This window comes from Centruroides sculpturatus, unplaced genomic scaffold, assembly GCF_000671375.1.
Source record: "Centruroides sculpturatus isolate CEXI.00-Female unplaced genomic scaffold, Cexi_2.0 scaffold1266, whole genome shotgun sequence".
In the NCBI taxonomy this organism is placed as follows: Eukaryota; Metazoa; Arthropoda; class Arachnida; order Scorpiones; family Buthidae; genus Centruroides; species Centruroides sculpturatus.
In genome coordinates this window covers 31164-55005 of record NW_019385477.1, presented here as the reverse complement: position 1 = coordinate 55005, position 23842 = coordinate 31164, and the positions used below count along the sequence as shown (strand labels likewise).

The 23842-nt window shown below is 30.6% G+C and overlaps 1 protein-coding gene across 6 annotated transcripts; it reads left to right on the top strand.

The window, feature by feature from the left end:
* Window positions 1-533: 533 nt before the first annotated feature.
* On the top strand, window positions 534-19820 carry LOC111639339 (putative protein kinase C delta type homolog). Of its 6 annotated transcripts, none has more exons than XM_023385200.1 (17): window positions 534-1187; window positions 1300-1415; window positions 1482-1542; window positions 5197-5350; window positions 5445-5476; window positions 5556-5641; window positions 5712-5841; window positions 7496-7720; window positions 7791-7892; window positions 7974-8194; window positions 13151-13324; window positions 13389-13480; window positions 13547-13609; window positions 14264-14402; window positions 18043-18231; window positions 18310-18450; window positions 19247-19820. In XM_023385200.1, exons 2-17 carry the CDS (start codon window positions 1323-1325, stop codon window positions 19391-19393), a joined length of 2049 nt encoding a protein of 682 aa, XP_023240968.1. In that variant the 5' UTR covers window positions 534-1187; window positions 1300-1322; the 3' UTR covers window positions 19394-19820. The 6 variants fall into 6 exon arrangements, with proteins under 6 accessions (XP_023240968.1, XP_023240967.1, XP_023240972.1 ...); XM_023385199.1 differs by lacking the exon at window positions 14264-14402 and adding an exon at window positions 13981-14122 and having other exon boundaries at window positions 535-1187; window positions 19247-19819; XM_023385204.1 differs by lacking the exon at window positions 7496-7720 and having other exon boundaries at window positions 535-1187; window positions 19247-19819.
* The last annotated feature ends 4022 nt before the right edge of the window (window positions 19821-23842 follow it).

Genomic DNA, 23842 nt, shown 5'->3' with positions numbered 1-23842 from the left:
AAATATCTTTAAATCACATTTATGGATTATTTTCTTACAGAAAATACTTTAAAATTATTTGACTTTTGCCAACGTTTCCAAAACTGTGTTAAGATATAAATTATTTAAATTTTAATGTAAACGAGTGTCCTTTCCAGCTAATTATCTCGTTTTAACGAACCCAAAGGAACACATATAATAAAATGGTTGCTAATTTTAGACAGGTAATTGTATGCAGAAATAAAAATATTCTTGCAATTTTTTCAAAGGACTGCTGAACATATAATGAGACTTTTACGTCACGTATTTGGTCATTGGTCTTTACGGTCCTGTGATCAGCGTAATGATATAACAAGAATTATAAAACAACCCACTTCCAAAAGTTACACAAACAATTTGTAAATTTTTTTAAAACAGTATATTGGAGTATTTAATTAGCCTTCAATTAAACTACATTATACTTAATAATAATGTAATCTGTTGCCGCATATTTACAGGTAATCAGAATTATTTACTTTTACGTCCTTATTTATCATTGTCTGAAGAAGATTAAACAGATTCGATTTGGTCAGCGTTACATACATTACTAGTTAATACGATTAATGACGATGACATAAAATGTGTCACTCTTAATGTTTTCTCTTTCTTCTCATTTATACCGTTTAATGTTACAAATAATAGAATCGCGATGTATAACCATCGATGCATAATGAAAACTTGAGAATAATGCTGTAACAGTTGCTAGGTTGAGTCACGTTTCTGACAGAAGATCGATAGTTTCTGCACTGTCGACCATCTTAAACAACAGGAGCTTCACCCGAACAATTTCCAATGATAGAAGGATGTTTCTCCACATTATCATCCGTTTAATTATTTATACAAATATTTCGTCTCACGTGAATCGTTTCCCATAAAAATTATCGACGATACGATCAGAGAAAATTAAGTTTTTTTCGGTACAAAATTTAATTTTGAAGACTTTGATTAGAAGAAAACAATACATTCTTTCTTTCATGTGCGCTTCATTAAAAGAACGAGAAATAAAGCACTGTTTTAATCACTCGTATTCAAAATAAATATTCTTATTTGAAAATTATAAAAATTCACATATTCTCGATTGGTTTCAGGTAAAGGAGTGGAGATTGTGCAAAGGAAACGAAGTCAATATTTGGAATGGGATTCTTGCTTCGACGTCCAGATCTCAAGAGGTTTGTAAGAAAAGCTTTCTTAATAAGGAACGTCTTTTCCATTATAGCACTTCTTCAAAGAAGTATAGGCTATTTTTTCCCCAGCATATTATTTTTAAAATTAACTTTTCAGGTTATTTGCTGCACGTAGTAGTAATGGACAGACCCGACCGTCTCTTAGCCGATTTGCTAATTAGCGCTCAAGTTTTGGCAGATAAGTGTGCAGACGAAGAGAATAGACCTATTTGGGTAAGTTAAAATTCGATAATCCTTCGTTACGTTTCCTGCAAATAATTTAGTTTCTTTTCTTTTCAGCTTAAACTCAGGCCGAGTGGGAGGATTCTCACTCAAGTCAAACATTTCAAGGATGGTGAAGGTCAGTAAAATAATATAAACTAACGACACGAATCCTACGATGGCTTTAAAAGGAAAGAAATATAAAAGAATTCATAATAAAACGATTAATATTTATCGAATAAATATTAACATAAAAGAAATTGAATTCTCAAAAGTTTAAATAGCATTTACCGATAAAAATGATTATCGATTATTTTAAGAAATAATTAAATTAGGCTATATAAAAATTTCTAATCAAAATTTAATAATTTTTAATGAATACATAAGGGACTGTCCATTAATTATGTGTACAGTTTTTGAGCTACTTCTACTTTCAACCCCCTTTAATTACGAGTACAATTACTCATGGACCCGACTTAGAAGAAATGACTTTTAAAAGTTTTACAAATATTTTCTTACTGATCATTTATTCACATGACTAGTAAATGGGCTTATAAGAACAAGTTCATAGGTTATTATTAGCCAGTAGTGTAACCAAAGGTTAAAATTTAATATGAATTACTACATATTTTAATACTATAGGCCTATAATGAATTATAATGAACATTATATAAATTACTAGGTCAGTAGTTAATTCCACAGTTAAATTAGCTTTTCTACAGTAACATTTTTATTAACTTTCTCATATTACGAAAAGGGGCTCGCTCGGGTCCCTCTCTGGTTACGCCAGTGTTAATACTACTAAAAAAGTCCATGTAGACAATGCCTAGATATACTGTACTCCCTCCCATAGTGTACACTGATGCACTTTTTGCTACCCCTTTCCCTTAAACTGAACACGTAATTAATAGGCAGTTCCTAATGTAATATTTTTATTTTTAATACTTAGGCCTAATATCAGATAACGTTTCCGGTTGATATGAATTAACGAATTCATTATCAACAAAAATTACGTTTCAATTTTATAACTTAATTACATTATTTTTATTATTCTAATACAATTTTTAAACACAGTGTAAATAAAATATACAAGCCAATAACTTTTATTAGATTTGTATTATTACTAATAGATACAATTCCGTAAGAAAAAAAAAACCCTAAATTTATCACTGTTAAAAATGAATTTACGCAAAGATGTTTAAATTTTATACTTATGTGAATTGAAATATTTATTACAGAACCTATTAAATGTGTAACAAATTGATAACAAACACGTAAAATATTCAATGCATAATATATAAAGTTAATACATAAAGTGCCTTTGTTTTCGTATATCATTTATGAAAATTTACATATACGGTGCTTATTATAAAGAAATAATCTAATTCTTGTAAGCGAGCTTTCGATAATTGGTAAAATAATTAGAATAGATCTATAAATAAGTACGTATCTTCGCACTTCCTTAATTATTCTGTATTAAGATCTAGTTTAATACAATTAAATACAATGTCAGACCTAGGTCAGGTTGCCAGATTTCTATGACTGGATTAAAGGACATTTAAAAAATGATTAATGTTACCATATCTAACTTTCACTCATCCCCATTCCATCCCAAAATAAACCAGCAATGAGTTACTCAACTTTCCCGGCAACGTTTAAAATTTTGGTGGCATCATTGTTATCATATTCAGCGCCGGATCCAATAGGTGCGAGGCCCGATTGAATTTTTTTTAGCGGGGCCTCTCAAACTTTATATAATAAAATTAATTAACAGTTAATTTACATATTGAAATATGTTGTTATATTTTTAATAATAATATACCTAGATATTTATTTTTGTAACATGTACTATTTTTAAATATATAAATTTTGATGTGCTGTGGGGCTCCTTCAAGCGCGGGCCCGATTGGCACAAATCGCTCCAATCGCCTCAAATCCGACTCTGATCATATTTTATTTTAAAAACTTTTTATATTTTTAACTATTATAAAATGGTAAAAAGCTTAATTTTCAGGATTGGAATGGGTTTTTATAAAAAAAAATTGTAAATGCTGATAACGAGTAAAATCGTCATTAAGTCCGACCCTACTGGAGATACACACGACCCCATTATCTATCCACCCCTCGATCTTTAATCACCAAAATTTAATAGCATCAATTCCCCTAATACACAAAGTTCCCTGCAAAATTTCAGAAATTTTCGACAAAAAGCACAGGAGTTATTAAGCTTCAAACAGGGTGAACAAAATCGTGCCCCCCACACACATTCACTAACATCCATATAAATAGAAATTACCCCGAATTTTTTGCATTTCTCGACGTTTCAAGGTGTCCTAAGTCCAAAAATGTAAAAATCTTGGGGGGAGTCATTTTTTGACCGATCGCCCTCTTATATAAATAACAGCCGGGAAAGTAAAATTCTGACATTTTTACATTTATAATTTAATTTAAAAATTATAGTTTTTATATTGCCTGTAAATGTTTGCAAATTTAAAATTTTTAATGGGAAACTATATCCTTTTATGGAGAATGATATGGCTTGATACATAAAGATAGACAATACATCCCTGCCAATAAATCAGCCGCTGCAAGAAACACAGGCATCAAAGAATGAAAATAAAGGAGTCTTGCGTCCTTTCTTGTTTGAATAAAAGACAAGAACAGTTTAGCTAAAATAAAGGATTGTCCTTTGAAATAAATGACTTCTGACAACCATAGACCTAGCACTCTTCTTCGACAAATACAATCATTCAAGTAGGAATCAAACTCTCGAATTATGAATGCGCAAGAAACAACGTGTTTAACATGCTTAAGTGTGTTTACTTTCACAATAAAACTAAGAGAAATTTCGAAATTAATATAAGAATATTTTTATAACACGCTTATTAAATGTTTAAAAACTAGTGGCATAAGTAATTCAGTGCTATGAAATTTATTAGTGCCCTTTGCATAGTTTTATCCATTTAGCTAGAATTCATGTAGTTAATTTGAATTTTATATAGTGTTTATTAATTTTTTAAAACTTTTAAATACGCCTGGAAGTGTTGGGTCAAAATAATTGATTGCCAAAATATTGAGGTATTAATTATAGAGATTTCTGTAATAAATAAACAACACTAGAATAGAACTATATATTTTTTACTTAATTGTATTACAATTGATATTTAAAGGAATTTAGATGACCGAAAAAGAGAAGCCAACTTAACAAGCCTATTGAAAGAAGTGCAATTATTTTCCAAAAAATTATAAAATTCGATGGAGTCAGAAATTTTCTCTTTTATTTCCTTCTTACATAAATGTAAAAATACGAAAAAATTTATATTTTGCTTTCTCTTCTGACTTTTGGATAATATATAACTTCAATTTAAAAAAAAAAATATCAAGCCTTGAGAACGCACTTTGTGTACTGTAAGCCCCACTGAAGAGGCCGCAGGCGAAATGCATTTGGGAAGCTTGTTAGTAATAATGTAAATAAAAGTTTTTCTCTACAAATTATTTTCTTTTTTATACCTTTTTTTAACTCTTTTTTGGAAATTTTATAGTCATTATTGGCTTGATATTTTTTAAAAATTGAAGTTATATATTATCCAAAAGTCAGAAGAGAAAGAATATAAATTTTTTCGTATTTTTACATTTATGTAAGAAGGAAACAAAAGGATGCAATTATTTTCTTTACCCCAATAACAAGAATTAGAACAAATTACACTAAAAAATCAAATTAGTATCAAATTTAATTTTATTTAGCATTATATAAGGACTGAAATTGAGAGAATTCTTATTGTTTTTGCTTCAGCAACGCCCTGGTTTGACGAACACAATGGTTTGGGAAAAATTGGCAGAAGAGGAGCAATAAAACATCAACGAGTACACGAAATTAAAGGACATAAATTCATTGCAAAATTTTTTCGTCAACCTACTTTCTGTGCATTTTGTAAAGACTTTCTCTGGTGATGATCGTAAAATTTATTACAAAAGAATACAATTTAAGTTTTAATACTGCTTTTACATACAAGCTTAACAGCCAATCTCATTTCATTATAGGGGATTTGGTAAGCAAGGTTATCAATGTCAACGTGAGTATATACGGCATTTTCAGATATAGGTTTGACAACTTTATGTAAAAAAGTAAAATGAAACCTCGAAAATTTTCAGTATGTCAAGTAGCTGTTCACAAGAAATGTCATGATAAAATCCTCGGAAAATGTCCAGAATCAGGCAAAGAATCTCAAGTTACTCTGGTTAGAATCTTTTACATTTATTTATTTTCAAATAATTTGATGAATATTCTCAATTTTCTATATTCTTTAGTATCTTCGTGAGCGATTCAAAATCGACGTACCTCACAGATTTCGAATCCACAATTACATGAGTCCAACTTTTTGTGATCATTGTGGATCTCTTCTGTACGGGATTTTTCGACAGGGCCTTCGATGCGAACGTAAGTATTGACCTTTTCTAATTATGTTATAAACTACGCAGTCATTAAGGTCTCAGTTGAAAATTGATATGCATAAAACAAAAATCACACATTCTTGAAAGTGGCTCCACCTGTTAGCAATATTTCTTGACTTATCTCGGTTTATTGCCCATTAACGTCACTCAGTATGTAATGCTATATCACTTACAGTACGTAATATTACCTTTTAAATATGACGTGTGCTTCTTATTTAAGCGTTTTATTAAACTAAATACTGGAAAATTGACAAAGTAGGCTACATTATAAATTTAGATACGGTTTTCTTATCATTAATTTTTTAGAAAAATTTATAACTAGTCTTAAAAAAATCTCTTATAAATTTCTTAGTTTATTTTGAGAGTTTGTTTTTGTAAAATTCGCCGAATTGAATTCAGCTTTTAAAATGCTTACATATGAAACACAATATTATTTCAACATATTACTCTTCGGTGGATCGTTGCCTAGCAAAGATTTTTTGCATTCTTCGACTAGAAATATTTTTACTGTCTTTTTTTTTTTACCCGACTTTATTTTCATCACAATGACGAACTTTTCTGATAAACGGATAAATAGAACGATAATTAAATGAGTAGAAGTATAATTGGATCCGATCCTAATGACGTTAAAATGTCCTCACAAATTATTATTTTCAGAGTATAATTACATACTTAATTCTAATTAAACTTCTAGTTTTAAAAATGGATAATTTCTAAACGTTTATTATAAGAGCATTAAAACAATATAACGCATTTTTATGCTCTTTCTATATCAATTTTTTTCATCTATACTTTTGTTTGTCACGGAAATCATATTTCTAAATTGATACCTGTGAGTTAGTTCTTGTGTCTAAATTTATAACTATAGATTTACTAATGTAAGTAAAGAAAAATTAAAAAAAAAAAAAAAACAAACTGGCAGTGGATTAGAGAGAGAGAGAGAGAGAGACATATTGGCTCCGTTTGTTTTTATCTTACTTTGTATCTGTGTCTTATCACATTCGTGACACGTAAGAAGCTAACTTAAACTATTTTTGCCTTCACCTGATTTGCCACATGCTTCTTCCACGCGCAACGTGCGGTCTGTTTTTAGAAGTGATCGACTCTCCCGTTTTGTATTTGTTGATAAAAATATGAATCCCTCCGTCACCTTCTAAACATAAAATCACGTGATAAACTGTATACAACGCAAGTGCGGTGACATCGCGGTATAACTGGAGGAAATTCGCAGTACCACCATAGCAAATACGCATCTCATTGTGAAAACATGTATCGAAGGAGAGCACCCATTTACTTAGATGAAGGTAATTTTTACACGAGACCACCAAGTAAACCAATGGTTATCCCGTTTCTTGCTAAACTTAGAGACACTCCTTGTTATCGTTCGGATCCCGGTGGTCTTCATCTATTGTCTTCGCCACAGCCATTCTCGATTTTTGATCACCAAAGCTTTATCAGTCCATCTTCCTCGCCAAGGAATCATAGCTATATGTTTGGTTCACCACACAGAAGTCCTCTAACCACTTCGCCTCTATCCAAAAGACCACCTTGTACGACATTTGAATATCGTCGACCAATTATAAGAGAAAGACCTATCTTAACTACGTTTCGACCTCGACCTAAGAATCTAATTTCTGTAGATTTAGGTATCCATAGAAATCGTCAAGTCATCAAGTTTCGTGAGCAACCTATCACTAGGCAGACAAAACCAATAAATTGGAAAATATCTAATTGTACTAGCCCAGCAATAAGACGTCGAAATGTTAATTTAGATCAATATAATTCAGATTCACTGAGATCTTTAGATTCTGGAATAGAATCTCCTCGATCACCATCTTTACCACCACAGACACAGAAATTAGAAGGCATGTTTTTATTCTCCTTCTTCTACTTTTATTTATTATTTTGCTTATGATAATTGTGCTTTATCTTTAGAGTGTAAAGTGAATTGCCACAAAAAATGCGAAAGCTTGATGCCAAATTTATGTGGAGTAAACCAAAAATTGCTATCTGAAGTGCTAGAAACAGTCAAGAAAGGTGAGAAATTTTGTTAATTAATATTTTGTTAAAGGCATATTATAGAGTGACATTCTTTTAATTTTAACATTGTTCTATTAGAAAAAGGATCTTTGACGTCTAAATCCCCTAACTCTTCTGTGAGACCCTCAATATCAAGTAGCAGTTTGAGCAGTAGCGATTCCGATGACAGTTCTGAACTCAACACTGATAATAACGAAGAATCTTCTAATAAAGATACAACTACTCGTCTTCGCTTCAAGAAATATACTATAGATGATTTTAATTTCATAAAAATGCTCGGAAAAGGGAGTTTTGGAAAGGTAATGCTATTTTATTATTAATACATTCTTTCAGTCAGGGCGTAAAAAAGAAATTTTACTATACTCTCGCTATATATGCCTGTAACGGAAGTCCTTGGCACAAGAACAATGAAGGAAAGAAAGTACGAAAAAAATACAGATAAAATGACGCAAATTAGCATACATAAAAAATCTTTTAAGTGAAAAAAGTTGAACTTGACGCGCAAGCATGCTATTTATACAGAATGCTTCAAAAATATTAACACTAATATGGACGTAACTTATTATGCTGGATTTGTATTTGTAGTGTCCTCTGTGTAGTTCTCATGAATCGTCGTGTGCAAAAAGTTTTGTTGTTGTTTGAAAAAAACAATAAATAAATAAAAAATACTGGCCCTGTACCTTCTCCATTTAACTATTGACATTTTTTGAAGTACCCTGTATATAAGACATGCTGTTAAAACATAAACAGCATTAAATATTTAAAGCAATAAGACAATGTTTTAATTTCTTATCATCATGATATGGAAAGAAAATCTGAAATAAGAAATCTTGCTTTTTAAAATATTATTTACTTTACAAAAATAGTAGAAATAGTTCGCTTATTTCATACAAATTATTGTAAACTTCATTTTTTATGTTTAATAGCCTACATTCAGTCCATAACTTAGTTTATAATAAAGGCATTTTTCTTCTTAACATGTACTTTGATTCATACAATAAATATGTTTTCTGTTTCATTTATGTTACGAAAATGCAATTAAAAAATAATAATGTTTAGTTTTTATTTTGTCGCATTTATATTAATGATATTATATCCATCTTGAGCACGTTTTGCGGACTTTTTAGTTTCGAATTTCTTAGAATGTTGAGTTGATTTTTGTTTTTATAACTTCATAATTATGATCATATCTGAATCGATGAGCACGTAAAATTTGCAGTATATAAATTTTAAACGGATTTTTGGACAACAGACGTAAAAAGTTTTCTCTATTAGACTGAATTAACGATTATTTCCTTAATTGAAAGAATCCAATTTAAATGTCCGAATCATTTACAATAGGAATTATTAAAATACACATTAATTAACTATTTGATATGACAATTTAATATTTAAAATATGACATATGACAGTTCCTTCGCTACTTTGCTTTTCTTATTAAAATGTATGAGATTTTAATAATATTTTTCCAAACATAAAGCTTAATACTAATGATTCAACGTAAAACATTAATAAATTTAGTATACCCCCATCAAATTTATAATAGATACTCTTAATGTTCGATTAAAAAAGCCTTTAAAAACTATGACGTTACTTATTTACTTTAATTTAGATACAAAAATTACAAATTATCTGGAATAAACGTTTATATGAACCACCCCACTTACGTACGTTATATGTCATGTTTTAATTAATATCTCATTAGATAGGATTGTCGTGACCTTGACATTTCTAGACTTTTTTCCTTCCTTTTTTTGTTTGGTTCGCTCACCGACTTTATTNCTTTTTTTTTTACCCGACTTTATTTTCATCACAATGACGAACTTTTCTGATAAACGGATAAATAGAACGATAATTAAATGAGTAGAAGTATAATTGGATCCGATCCTAATGACGTTAAAATGTCCTCACAAATTATTATTTTCAGAGTATAATTACATACTTAATTCTAATTAAACTTCTAGTTTTAAAAATGGATAATTTCTAAACGTTTATTATAAGAGCATTAAAACAATATAACGCATTTTTATGCTCTTTCTATATCAATTTTTTTCATCTATACTTTTGTTTGTCACGGAAATCATATTTCTAAATTGATACCTGTGAGTTAGTTCTTGTGTCTAAATTTATAACTATAGATTTACTAATGTAAGTAAAGAAAAATTAAAAAAAAAAAAAAAACAAACTGGCAGTGGATTAGAGAGAGAGAGAGAGAGAGACATATTGGCTCCGTTTGTTTTTATCTTACTTTGTATCTGTGTCTTATCACATTCGTGACACGTAAGAAGCTAACTTAAACTATTTTTGCCTTCACCTGATTTGCCACATGCTTCTTCCACGCGCAACGTGCGGTCTGTTTTTAGAAGTGATCGACTCTCCCGTTTTGTATTTGTTGATAAAAATATGAATCCCTCCGTCACCTTCTAAACATAAAATCACGTGATAAACTGTATACAACGCAAGTGCGGTGACATCGCGGTATAACTGGAGGAAATTCGCAGTACCACCATAGCAAATACGCATCTCATTGTGAAAACATGTATCGAAGGAGAGCACCCATTTACTTAGATGAAGGTAATTTTTACACGAGACCACCAAGTAAACCAATGGTTATCCCGTTTCTTGCTAAACTTAGAGACACTCCTTGTTATCGTTCGGATCCCGGTGGTCTTCATCTATTGTCTTCGCCACAGCCATTCTCGATTTTTGATCACCAAAGCTTTATCAGTCCATCTTCCTCGCCAAGGAATCATAGCTATATGTTTGGTTCACCACACAGAAGTCCTCTAACCACTTCGCCTCTATCCAAAAGACCACCTTGTACGACATTTGAATATCGTCGACCAATTATAAGAGAAAGACCTATCTTAACTACGTTTCGACCTCGACCTAAGAATCTAATTTCTGTAGATTTAGGTATCCATAGAAATCGTCAAGTCATCAAGTTTCGTGAGCAACCTATCACTAGGCAGACAAAACCAATAAATTGGAAAATATCTAATTGTACTAGCCCAGCAATAAGACGTCGAAATGTTAATTTAGATCAATATAATTCAGATTCACTGAGATCTTTAGATTCTGGAATAGAATCTCCTCGATCACCATCTTTACCACCACAGACACAGAAATTAGAAGGCATGTTTTTATTCTCCTTCTTCTACTTTTATTTATTATTTTGCTTATGATAATTGTGCTTTATCTTTAGAGTGTAAAGTGAATTGCCACAAAAAATGCGAAAGCTTGATGCCAAATTTATGTGGAGTAAACCAAAAATTGCTATCTGAAGTGCTAGAAACAGTCAAGAAAGGTGAGAAATTTTGTTAATTAATATTTTGTTAAAGGCATATTATAGAGTGACATTCTTTTAATTTTAACATTGTTCTATTAGAAAAAGGATCTTTGACGTCTAAATCCCCTAACTCTTCTGTGAGACCCTCAATATCAAGTAGCAGTTTGAGCAGTAGCGATTCCGATGACAGTTCTGAACTCAACACTGATAATAACGAAGAATCTTCTAATAAAGATACAACTACTCGTCTTCGCTTCAAGAAATATACTATAGATGATTTTAATTTCATAAAAATGCTCGGAAAAGGGAGTTTTGGAAAGGTAATGCTATTTTATTATTAATACATTCTTTCAGTCAGGGCGTAAAAAAGAAATTTTACTATACTCTCGCTATATATGCCTGTAACGGAAGTCCTTGGCACAAGAACAATGAAGGAAAGAAAGTACGAAAAAAATACAGATAAAATGACGCAAATTAGCATACATAAAAAATCTTTTAAGTGAAAAAAGTTGAACTTGACGCGCAAGCATGTTATTTATACAGAATGCTTCAAAAATATTAACACTAATATGGACGTAACTTATTATGCTGGATTTGTATTTGTAGTGTCCTCTGTGTAGTTCTCATGAATCGTCGTGTGCAAAAAGTTTTGTTGTTGTTTGAAAAAAACAATAAATAAATAAAAAATACTGGCCCTGTACCTTCTCCATTTAACTATTGACATTTTTTGAAGTACCCTGTATATAAGACATGCTGTTAAAACATAAACAGCATTAAATATTTAAAGCAATAAGACAATGTTTTAATTTCGTATCATCATGATATGGAAAGAAAATCTGAAATAAGAAATCTTGCTTTTTAAAATATTATTTACTTTACAAAAATAGTAGAAATAGTTCGCTTATTTCATACAAATTATTGTAAACTTCATTTTTTATGTTTAATAGCCTACATTCAGTCCATAACTTAGTTTATAATAAAGGCATTTTTCTTCTTAACATGTACTTTGATTCATACAATAAATATGTTTTCTGTTTCATTTATGTTACGAAAATGCAATTAAAAAATAATAATGTTTAGTTTTTATTTTGTCGCATTTATATTAATGATATTATATCCATCTTGAGCACGTTTTGCGGACTTTTTAGTTTCGAATTTCTTAGAATGTTGAGTTGATTTTTGTTTTTATAACTTCATAATTATGATCATATCTGAATCGATGAGCACGTAAAATTTGCAGTATATAAATTTTAAACGGATTTTTGGACAACAGACGTAAAAAGTTTTCTCTATTAGACTGAATTAACGATTATTTCCTTAATTGAAAGAATCCAATTTAAATGTCCGAATCATTTACAATAGGAATTATTAAAATACACATTAATTAACTATTTGATATGACAATTTAATATTTAAAATATGACATATGACAGTTCCTTCGCTACTTTGCTTTTCTTATTAAAATGTATGAGATTTTAATAATATTTTTCCAAACATAAAGCTTAATACTAATGATTCAACGTAAAACATTAATAAATTTAGTATACCCCCATCAAATTTATAATAGATACTCTTAATGTTCGATTAAAAAAGCCTTTAAAAACTATGACGTTACTTATTTACTTTAATTTAGATACAAAAATTACAAATTATCTGGAATAAACGTTTATATGAACCACCCCACTTACGTACGTTATATGTCATGTTTTAATTAATATCTCATTAGATAGGATTGTCGTGACCTTGACATTTCTAGACTTTTTTCCTTCCTTTTTTTGTTTGGTTCGCTCACCGACTTTATTCTAGTCTTCTAATCTATTTCTGTGCTACTCGACATCTTAATCGAGTGTTGGCATCTTAAGCTAAGCCACTAAATCTGTGCCGTCCTTTATTTTTAGAAACAATAATGGTTCTCCTGTTCCCTTACTTCCTCTTTTGTTGTGAAATTTTAAACTTTATTTGATAGGTGATGTTGGCCGAAATGAAAGGACAAAATCGCTACTTTGCTGTTAAATGTTTAAAGAAAGATGTAGTTTTGGAAGATAATGATATCGAATGCACAATGATCGAGAGGAAAGTATTAGCCTTAGGTAGTAATCATCCTTATTTATGCAAACTTTACTGCACCTTTCAGAATGAGGTAAGCACCAAATATCATTTAATATATTTTACATAATTCTAATGATTTTTTAAAAATTTATTAGAGTCATTTATTCTTCGTTATGGAATATCTAAGCGGAGGCGATCTAATGTTTCATATTCAACAAATTGGCAGATTTGATCAAGATAGAGCAAGGTATTTCTTTACATTTTACCTTTGTGTTATAATCTTTCTATTGCTTAACATTATTAATTTTCTTAGATTCTATAGTGCAGAAATCGTGTGCGCTCTCAAATTCCTCCATCGTAAAGGAATTGTTTACAGGTAAGCGTATATAGGTATAAATAATCAGACTATCTCAGATTCCAGAATCCTTCAAAAGTGACAAAACTCTGGCGAGAATGCCTCCTTAAAGATGTCAAGCTTACTGCCTTGACATCAAACGTTGACAGGAGCGTCAACTAGCACGTAATGCTCATGAAATATTCGTGCTAGTTTCCCACCAATAATTTTGGCAAGGAAATTTAATGGTCCAATTATCCTTAAAGAGATTAATGAAGACCTAAAATAAGACTCAAACTGGGTTAACTTAAAACTGTTTAATCCCACATTAGATAAATAAATTTACCTACATGAAAATATTTTTATAAAAAGATGAATCTGTTGACGAGAATTTTTGTTTTTATTTGGACCAGAGACCTGAAATTGGATAATTTGGTCCTAGATATAGAAGGACACGTTCGATTAGTCGACTTCGGCATGTGCCAAATGAGGATTTATCGTGAAGAATGTCTTCCATCTAATTTCTGCGGCACACCACACTACATTGCACCAGAAGTACGTTTTTTAATGCACTTTCAGATTCACTAACATACCCGAAATACTTACAGCATGTTAACATTGATTATTTACCCAAGAGGAATTAATAACTTTATAGTAATCCGTAGTTTCTACTAATAAGCTTGCATGAATTTGCAGAGATCTAAAACTGGATAACATTTTACTGGATAACAGCGGTCATGTCAAAATATCCGATTTTGGCATGTGTAAAACAGGTATAAAGAATGACAGAAGAGCTAATACCTTTTGTGGTACGCCCGAGTACATAGCTCCCGAGGTAGGTGAAAGTTCACGTTTGTTCTAACAAAATATTAATTTTGTTATTAATTTAAACTAAATTAAATGTATTTGAGTCTAGATATAATCGAAACTTGAGCAAAATTCTTTTAACGTTATGTCATTTTCGTATGATTACAAAATGGAAAACATTATTGATTAAATGAATTAATAAATTATTATGAATAGTTTTATCTACTCGGCCAGTGATAGTGACATTGTTTAGCGTACCCGAAAATAAAAAGTGAATTCAACATTAAAACAGATTCACGGTCTAGGATTATTTCTAGATTAAAAGTTTACATTACATTACAGTATTTTTCCCTATATTTTCTGTTAAATCAGCATTGTATCATCTAACTAGAGGACTAATCTGAATTTTAAGACACCAAAACTTCCAGACATTACAGTTTATAGAGTGATTGGCTAATACTTAAAAACTTAATAATTATTTCAATAGTTTCTTCTAACTTTACTGCTGATTTTATATTTTAATTATTATTTTTCCTAGCATTATCAAATTAGGCAGGGTATATAAGTAATTCATACTTTCAAATCCTGATGCGCAGAACTAAATTTATTTTGCTTCAGCTTCATTTCTATTTTTAAAAACTAAAGTTTTCTATCATCATCAGGTTCCGAGATATAAACAGTAATTTTTTTTAATAATGATTCGACGCATAATTGTTACGTGTAATTATTAAAAATTGCAAAAGAACATAATTAGATAGAGTCGAATCTTCTATAACGGTCACTTCTAAATTTTTTCTCAGAAACTTTTTTTAACCAAAATGCATACAAAATAATCCACAAACAACCACATAACCACAGGCGTACCAGTCGGGAAAGCAACAGGAACTACTTACTTCCAAAATTCAGGTAAAGCAAGAACAAAAAGAAAAGAAAAAACAGACATGGCAAAAAGTTAACAAATTATCAGTAATGGCAAATTAAAAATTGGCACTTGTGTTTTTATTTGTGTAAAATTTCGGGAAAAATCAACCCCTCTGCCCCTTAACCGAAATGTTTCCTTACACTCGTGAGCGAATAATGGTCATTTTTTATGTTCCTATCAGTCACGGTTATTCAAAGGTTTGTCTGTATCAATATGGTCCACCAGTGTAAGCGACTTGAAAATAACCATAAAAACAGTTTACACTACAAAATCAGATAACCATTAAAAATAAATTATACCAAATAACTCAGCAAATAATATGCAAAATGTAAAATATATTTACCATAGTAACAGTCTCAATTATCTATTATCATCATTATAAATAGATAGTGATTAACATCTAAAACATACTTTCTAACAGTAACATGGCTAAATTAACAAAAAAAAAAATCAACAAATGAAGCATATATAAACATAACATTAGTGTTTAGATTAAGAAAATTTGCAGCATACTTTAGAAAAAGAAAATACATGCGACAAAATAGACTAATTAGACCTATTAACAAACATCTAGTAACAAGATAAACATGTATACACATCTTTTGGATGTCTGCCGGTAGCATCCTTTTGACAAGAATTTATGTAATTTAATCCTTAAGAATCGAGGATTATATATATTATGATTTAATGTTTCTCGAGTAAAATAATATTTCCTTTTGGATAATTTGGGAAGCGGTTCTTACACACTTACAGCATATTATATTTTTTGAGATTGCATAAGATTTATTTATAGAAATCTCAAAATTTTATCATTTTATCATGTAAATTTTCGATTTTAGCTGAGGTCTTTCATCCTCCACCAATTAATAATAGATAACACATACGAGTATTAGGTCTAATTTTTTTTTTTTTTTTAATGAAGCGCGGCCCTAAGTTATAACTTGTTTACCTTAAGTATAAATTCCTATATCCTGTGTTTATAAAAATTGCTGTCTTTAGGAAAATTTTATGGAAAAACTCGTAAATACCTCGACAAATAATATAATTTAATAATTACTTATCCCTTTTCTTAAAACTTCTTAAAGATCGAATCCTTTTGAAAACAATCCAATACTGTATATATAGAAGAACCCCTATTTAACGCTATCTAGAGAACGATTTAGCAGCTGAAATGCAACAAAATCTGATTTGGTGACATTTCAGAGGATAAAGAAGACATTTCCACAAAGAATCAGTACCTTACTAAAACTCACCACTATGGCACTTTTGGCGCTAAAAGCAATAAACATTTTAGTCGTATTAGACAGCGTTGAATAAAGGCATTTTAATTATGTACTAGATATTTAATTAAAATTAAATATATAGTACAGAAAACACTCGCTTTCACGACTATATCATTTCATAAAAGTACACAAGTCGTAAAAGCGAGGGTTGCAAAACAAACGGTCGTAAAACGCGGTTTTATTATATTTCATACACAATTTAAAAACTATCGAGAGAAAAATATACTGTACAATGTTTTAAATATAGAATTAAATCTAGAACTTAAATTTGATATCTTAGTCGAATTTAAATTCAAGTTGTTTTTTTTAATTTAGTTTGTAATCTTTCCAAAGAGTAGGTTACACAATTCATTTAAGAAGCTAATTATTCATTATTCGTGAGTAAATTTTAGATCCCTTGCTATATGCTATTGTTAAAATTGAACGGAAACAAATATGTAAAATCTTCTAGACCTATGGACAATTTGATTCCTCCCTTTTTATTTCTAACCAAGACATCTTTGTTATTTCGTAATCAGCAAGTTATTTCTTATTCAACATGTTGCGAAATCCTTAGTCATGTCTTTCAACTTTAGTTCGATACTTCTCCATATTGGCTAGATATTAGTTTCCATTTTGATCTTAATCCTTACTTTATCTATGCTCTCATTTCTCAGATAAAATTAAATCTATATGATAAATAAACCTTATCTGAAGACCATTTCATTTGCGTTATTAGGAAGATATTCTCGTTCTGTATGGAAATTCATAAAAATTCAAGGATTTTTCCTTGAATTTTTTTATCCAAGACGAAATGTGGCCCGGACGTTCGTAAATGTGAAGTTTCGTCATCTTCCGTGATGAAAAATCTCTATATATATAGCCTATATAAGATCAACTTTACGATTTTGTCCGTTTTCAGACAAGAAGGGTCCCAAAATTTAGTTCCCTCTATTCAAGACCATCTCCGCACATAGAAGCCTCTAAAATTTATTCTTCTCTCTTTGAGCGTACAAAAGTCTTATTTCGCTTTTAATTCCATAAACCTAAATGTAACGGTGCTAGTTGATATCATAATAAGCATTTTAGAATAATTTGTTAGAGATTCACACGATTTAAATTTATGCACTTGTAAATAATAAACGACTTACAAAGTTAACTGTACAAGCGTACAATTAATTGTCGTTTTATTTGTGTGCAGTTGCGCTTCCGACATTTATATTTTACTTGGCTACGAGAAACAATTCAGCCTCGCGTGATTAGTCCAGTTTTAAAACAACAAAACTTTGAAATAAATTTATCTAGACTCAAACTTTTCAAATGACTCAGAAACTAATTAGTTCAATGTTGTTATCATAGTAATTTTAAGATTGTTACTATTACTTTCCCCCTCGACTTTCTTTTTTTAAACTAAACAATGGTTCTAAATTAAGCAATTCTAGAATATACTATGACGTAATAAAATTTCTTTTTATCTGATACAGATCATTAAAGGCCAGACCTACAACCAGTCAGTAGATTGGTGGTCTTTCGGTGTTTTACTGTACGAAATGCTAATTGGTCAATCCCCATTTAATGGTACGGACGAGGACGAGTTATTTTGGTCCGTTTGTAACGAAGAAGCTTCTTTCCCGCGTTTTATAAGCAAAGAAGCAAAACATATTATATCGTTGGTACGTTTATAGCATCACCTTAGGCAAACGATAAAGAATTACGCGAATTATATTTGTAATATTATTATATATTTCTAGTTTCTGATTAAGAATCCGGAAAGGAGATTAGGAATGCCAGAATGTGCTGCTGGAGATGTATGCAGTCAACCATTTTTCCAAGTGATTAATTGGGACAGGTTAGAGAGGAAGGAAATTTTACCTCCTTTCAGGCCTCGTGTGGTAAGTATAAATTTAAATCAGTATGGTCTAACCGAAGATTTACAGATTTCGTGTAACTCTAACTCGTGTCTTTTTGGCACTCTTTAGTCAAATTTGTCCAATGGAGCTTTGTTTTTAGCAGATTAAATATTGATACTGAAAAAAATTGAGAAAAGGGGCCATCCATTAATTACGCGCAGTATTTGGGCCACTTTTGATCCTTTCCCTCCCTGTAAATATTTTCTAATAGTTCTAATATTCACACTAGTAGGTAGGTTTATAAGAACATATTCTTACGCCATAATATACTACAAAAAATGTCCACATTGCTTCGACCTCCTCCTGTCGTTACCACATACTATACTAAGGGTCACATAACTATGTACAGATAACTATGTTTAGGGGTCATTCGTCTCGTTAATCAATATAATTACACGAATTTACGACCGATTCTCCAAACTTTTGTGATGGAATTTATGCCCACGAGTGACCCAGTGGATAAAACCACTGAGCACTCGACCAATGGGCTGGGCGCGTGGACTTTTTAGGGTTTTCTTCACGTGTCTAGGTGTTCTAGGGTCAGTTTACTAAAGAAAGCCGTCCCGAAGACTCTCTCCATTTCACAGCTCCCATACGTTACTTTGCCTTATTCCATCAATCCAATCCATGATGTAATTTCATTTAAGTAGCCTAAAGCAGTCATTACATCAAGATATGAAAGGCACTATAAGCCATAAAAGGTTAGACCATCCTGAAACGAAATGATTACGAAGATTTTAATTGCATTTAACCATAATTAAATTAAAATTTATTTCAGAAAGGACCATACGACGTCAGTAACTTTGACTGTAATTTTACTTTGGAGAAGCCAGTTCTTTCCCCAATCGATCAAGAGATCATGGACTCCATGGATCAAGAACAGTTTCGAGGATTTAGTTACACAAACCCTAAAATGATCCCCTGAAAAAGTTCGCCCATTAATTAAAAAAAAAAAAAATACCGGTTTCAAGTAGAAGTTAGAATTTAATTATGCTTCATTCCATTTTGCAATGTGGTTTGCACAAATTGTGATATAAGATGGTACAATACGGACAAAATTGGGTAATAGACTTGTATATGGAAGAGGGTTTTGTGCAATTTTAAAAAACATGCAACACGTCCCAGTTTGGTTTATATATATAATTTGATGTAATATATATTTGTTAATGTATATTATATATATATATAGAATATTGTTTTTGAAGCAGTAATATTTATATTATAAATGGTATATTCAATGTATTTAGTAGAGGGCCATTAAGAGTCCTTTAATTGTTTCAAAGCTTCCAGGCAATTTCTACTTATCAATGTAAAAATTAATTAAAAAAACGACAGAACTTTAATTAACAATGAAGTAAATGCATTCTTTCAATTACAAAAGTTTTGAACAATTGGCAGAAACAGATTTATTATTAACAAATACTTTTCAACACACAAGATTCTCTAATTAATTAAAAAATAAAAAAAGAAAATCTGCAATAAAAAATTAACAAATTGAAAATACAAATTTTCTGTTTTCTTTTTTTAAATTTTAAGTTCTTTAGAATCACAACAAATGAATGGAATGTACATTTGGGTTATTATATACAGCAGATAAATACTATGAATATTTTTAAAATACATATAGAATATTAACATTTCTAATTTTTCTTTTTTCATGTTGGAATATGTAGGAATGAACACATACATAGTTTTTTCTTTTTTTGCATTGGAGGTTAGGTTTGGTGTCACTCCATCTATAAAATCGTTGCTCTGCAAAAATGTCTCTCCCAGAAATTTCAAAAGTTTGAGGCAAGATTCTCTCTGTTTTGGATATCATTGGCACAACAATAGTTTTGTAGGCTTTTTTCTTCTGCTCAAAACTGAAGAGAATGAAAGCCTATGAAAAAACTCTTCAAAACATGTTCTGCTCTGAAGTTTTCATTACAACTCTTCTTATTTGGTCAGATACATTCTAAATAAGTTTTTTTTCCTTCTTTTTTTTAAAGATATCTCTCAACTATTCACTACAAGAAACTTTCAAATTTATATATTGTATATATTTGAAGGATTTGGATGTAAATAGTAGTGACCCACATATACATAGTGCATTAGTAAAAACATAAACATAGATTCTTTTATTGTTTCTACTTTAAAAGGCCAAATATCAGGGACTTCTGATTGACTTCACCTTCCCTCAGCATAAATTGACACTTCTGATCATTTCACCAGATGGCCATTTGAGAAAGCAACTTATCAGTATAGATAATTTAAAACTTTTGTGGATTACTGCTGTTTACATCCGAATCCCTCATTTAGTAAAAAATTCTTTAATTTTGTTATGGTTTAGCATATGGAGTTGACTAAATATATGTCAGCAAATAATCTTGTAAAGAGGAAAACACTTGTTTTAAACACTGTTTTAGGATACACTTCAAACTTTATTTCAAATTGTTCAACATTGCAAGAAGTGTGTTTTGGCAGACCACCTTTCCTAAAAAGTCATTCGCAGACGTACAATTCTTCTCAGTTCTTTGCTTGTACAGTATAAAGCCTACAATACTAGGAAAGCACCACATGGTATCTGAGAGAGAGAAAATCTTACCAAATTTACATTTGTCAGTCTAAAAACAATTATTAGTTTATTTAAAAATGACAGTTAAAAGTGAATAATAATTTTTCTGGAAATGTTTCTTGGGTTCTTACATATAAAGTGGAATTCTGTCACTAAATTAAATTTATAAAAAATATATTACTTATATTTACAAAAAACAGAATCAAAAAATTCATTATAAATTTCAGAGGGAAAAAAAACGGTTATTTTATTTTATTTATTAAAAACTACCAAACTTTTAGTAGTTTAGTCAATTTTTTAACTGTTATAAATAATAAGATTTTTGCAAGAATTTCATGTCCTAGTATCGTTTTCTCTTTAGTTTCAATAGTTAAAAGCCAAACATCATCATCAATTTGCTAACAACTCAACAGATTCTATTGAATCGCAGTCTATTAAAGTTTTAGAATTCCTTCTATATTAAGCAATTCTTTATAACTCCTAATTGTAATCTTTCCTTATGAAGAATGTAAATTGATGGTAACAATTTTTCTAATTAAAAAATTTATTTTTTCATGTTTTTCAAAAGTTTCATTTGATTGCGTAGAGTAATTTATTCCAATGTATCTTTGCTTGATAATTATTAGAATAAATAAAGCATGAAGATAAACATATTGAATTTAAAAACTAGAATCAGATTTTAAGGAACGACAATGAACCAATTGTTATTTTATAACAAACGACAATAATATAAAAGCATTTTCAGTTATTGTTCTCAATAAATCAATTATATGAAGACGAAACTATGTAAATTATGAATAATTAAATAGTTTAAATAATAACTTATATGAATAATATTTTCTTATTGTTATGTAACACGACTGCCGTTTTGTGGAATGACAATATTTGGGAAATGTGACAGTGAATATTTGACGGCAAAAATAAATGAGGCACGGCGTGAACATTTAATGATGTTTCAGTTCTGATCCAATCCGATAACTTAGCATTTTGTTCCAGTCGATTTTAGCATGAGTGACCGGCAGCTGTCGACGGAGGGCTTTGAAAGTGGCGTCCGACATGGTCTGGTAATTTTCAGAAACGGATATCTGAATTTCAAAACGAAATGAACACATATTTAGCATTTGTCACTTTTGTTTCAAAAGATGAAACAATTAAGTGAATATTTAAATTACATGCTAAACCCAAGCAATTAAGACATTAAATATTTCCATTACTCATAATTACCTGATATTCATTTTCTGCATCTTTTACAAATTGTACAAATTCTTTGGCCATTTGTATTTCATTCTGTTAAAGTAAAAAGATTGACACATTAATTTTCATTTGGAATTTATTTAGCCAAAAAAAAAAAAAAAAAATTGTATTTAATATTTAATAAATATTGTTATCTATTGTTAATATTAAACAATTTCTATTATAAAATTTTATAGACTTTTTCTATTGACTTTTAATTTAATACTGATATATTGTTGATTAAATTGTATGTAAAGCTATGTTCACATTCATATGCAAATTGCTATGAAGTAATTTTTTTATTTGCGGTTTTAGGCCCTTTACCGCTCAGAAAGCACAAAAAGGCCATAGAATGTTATATTGACAAGGGCGTCTGTGTTGGTTAGTAAAAGATGTCCCAAGATGGGCTCATAAATGTCCCATATAGGGCTCATAAGAAGTATCTACTTCCCTTGTGAGGGTTCATAATTTTGTGTGTATATGTTATGTTTCAAATTTTTTTCTGCATGTTGTGTTTTTGTTTGCTATTTTAACTTACTATTCTTCTTTGATAAATAAGAGGAAAATAGATTGATAGAAAAGTTGCAGTTTGCATTGCTTAACTAACCAGACCTAACCAATAATTCTGGGTTACTCAAATACCACTGAAGAGAAGAAAGCAGCAGTAAGCAATCCAATGACAACAATTTCCAGCAAATTTAGAGTAAGAATTTTGATGGGAAAATTACTACATCCCATAGGAATAGATAAACAGCAGCTTTTTGGGAGGACTCTAGAGGGGAGATGGTCTAATTCAAGAGATAAGGTAGAGGAAACCCAGAAAACTCCACCTGGCCAGCTAGAGAAAATCAAAATAGTTGAGATATCCAACTTAATAATGTTTAATAAAATAGTGCAACAATCAACCAAGAGGTTGCTGGAAATTATTACCACATATAATGGTAGACAAAATGATTAGAACTGAGTCTAGAAGACCAATGCATTCATCTCACAGTCTCCAACAGACGTGTAGTTCTGTGTAGTGGATGATGATCTTGACCTGAAATTTAAATTTGTAATTAGTACCTAGCATAGGGCTGTAAGAAGCCCTTCATAGCTAGGTAAAGAGGAAGAGACACAAAACAAATAAGAACAGAAAATAGCAGCAGTGGATAGGTGCAGTGGCTCACTAATGCCATGTCAAGAGAGGCACTCATAGATGGATAAAGGCCATGGGAAGCAAGAAGGAAAAGCCTGTTGCCAACTGCAGACAGCAACCCTGGAGCAGAACTGCTGCTGCTGATCGACTGAGGGATACCCGTACCGGGATCAAAGCCACTATATGAAAAACGAAAGGACCATGCACGGTGGCCGAGGAGGTCCATCCGACCAGAGTGACAGCCCAGAAGAACAGGACAGGCGAGTCCAGTGCATGAACCTCCACACCTAATGCCTGTCTAGAAAGAAGGAGAAATACCTGGTTGTCTGCTTACATAAGTAGAAGGGGCAGAAGGCAACAGAGAGAAGGTGCCTTATTGACAGGGAAATTTAGGAAGGCTAGCTTGATAAATGAAGTTCTATTTATGAAGAAGGGAAGTGATACAATAC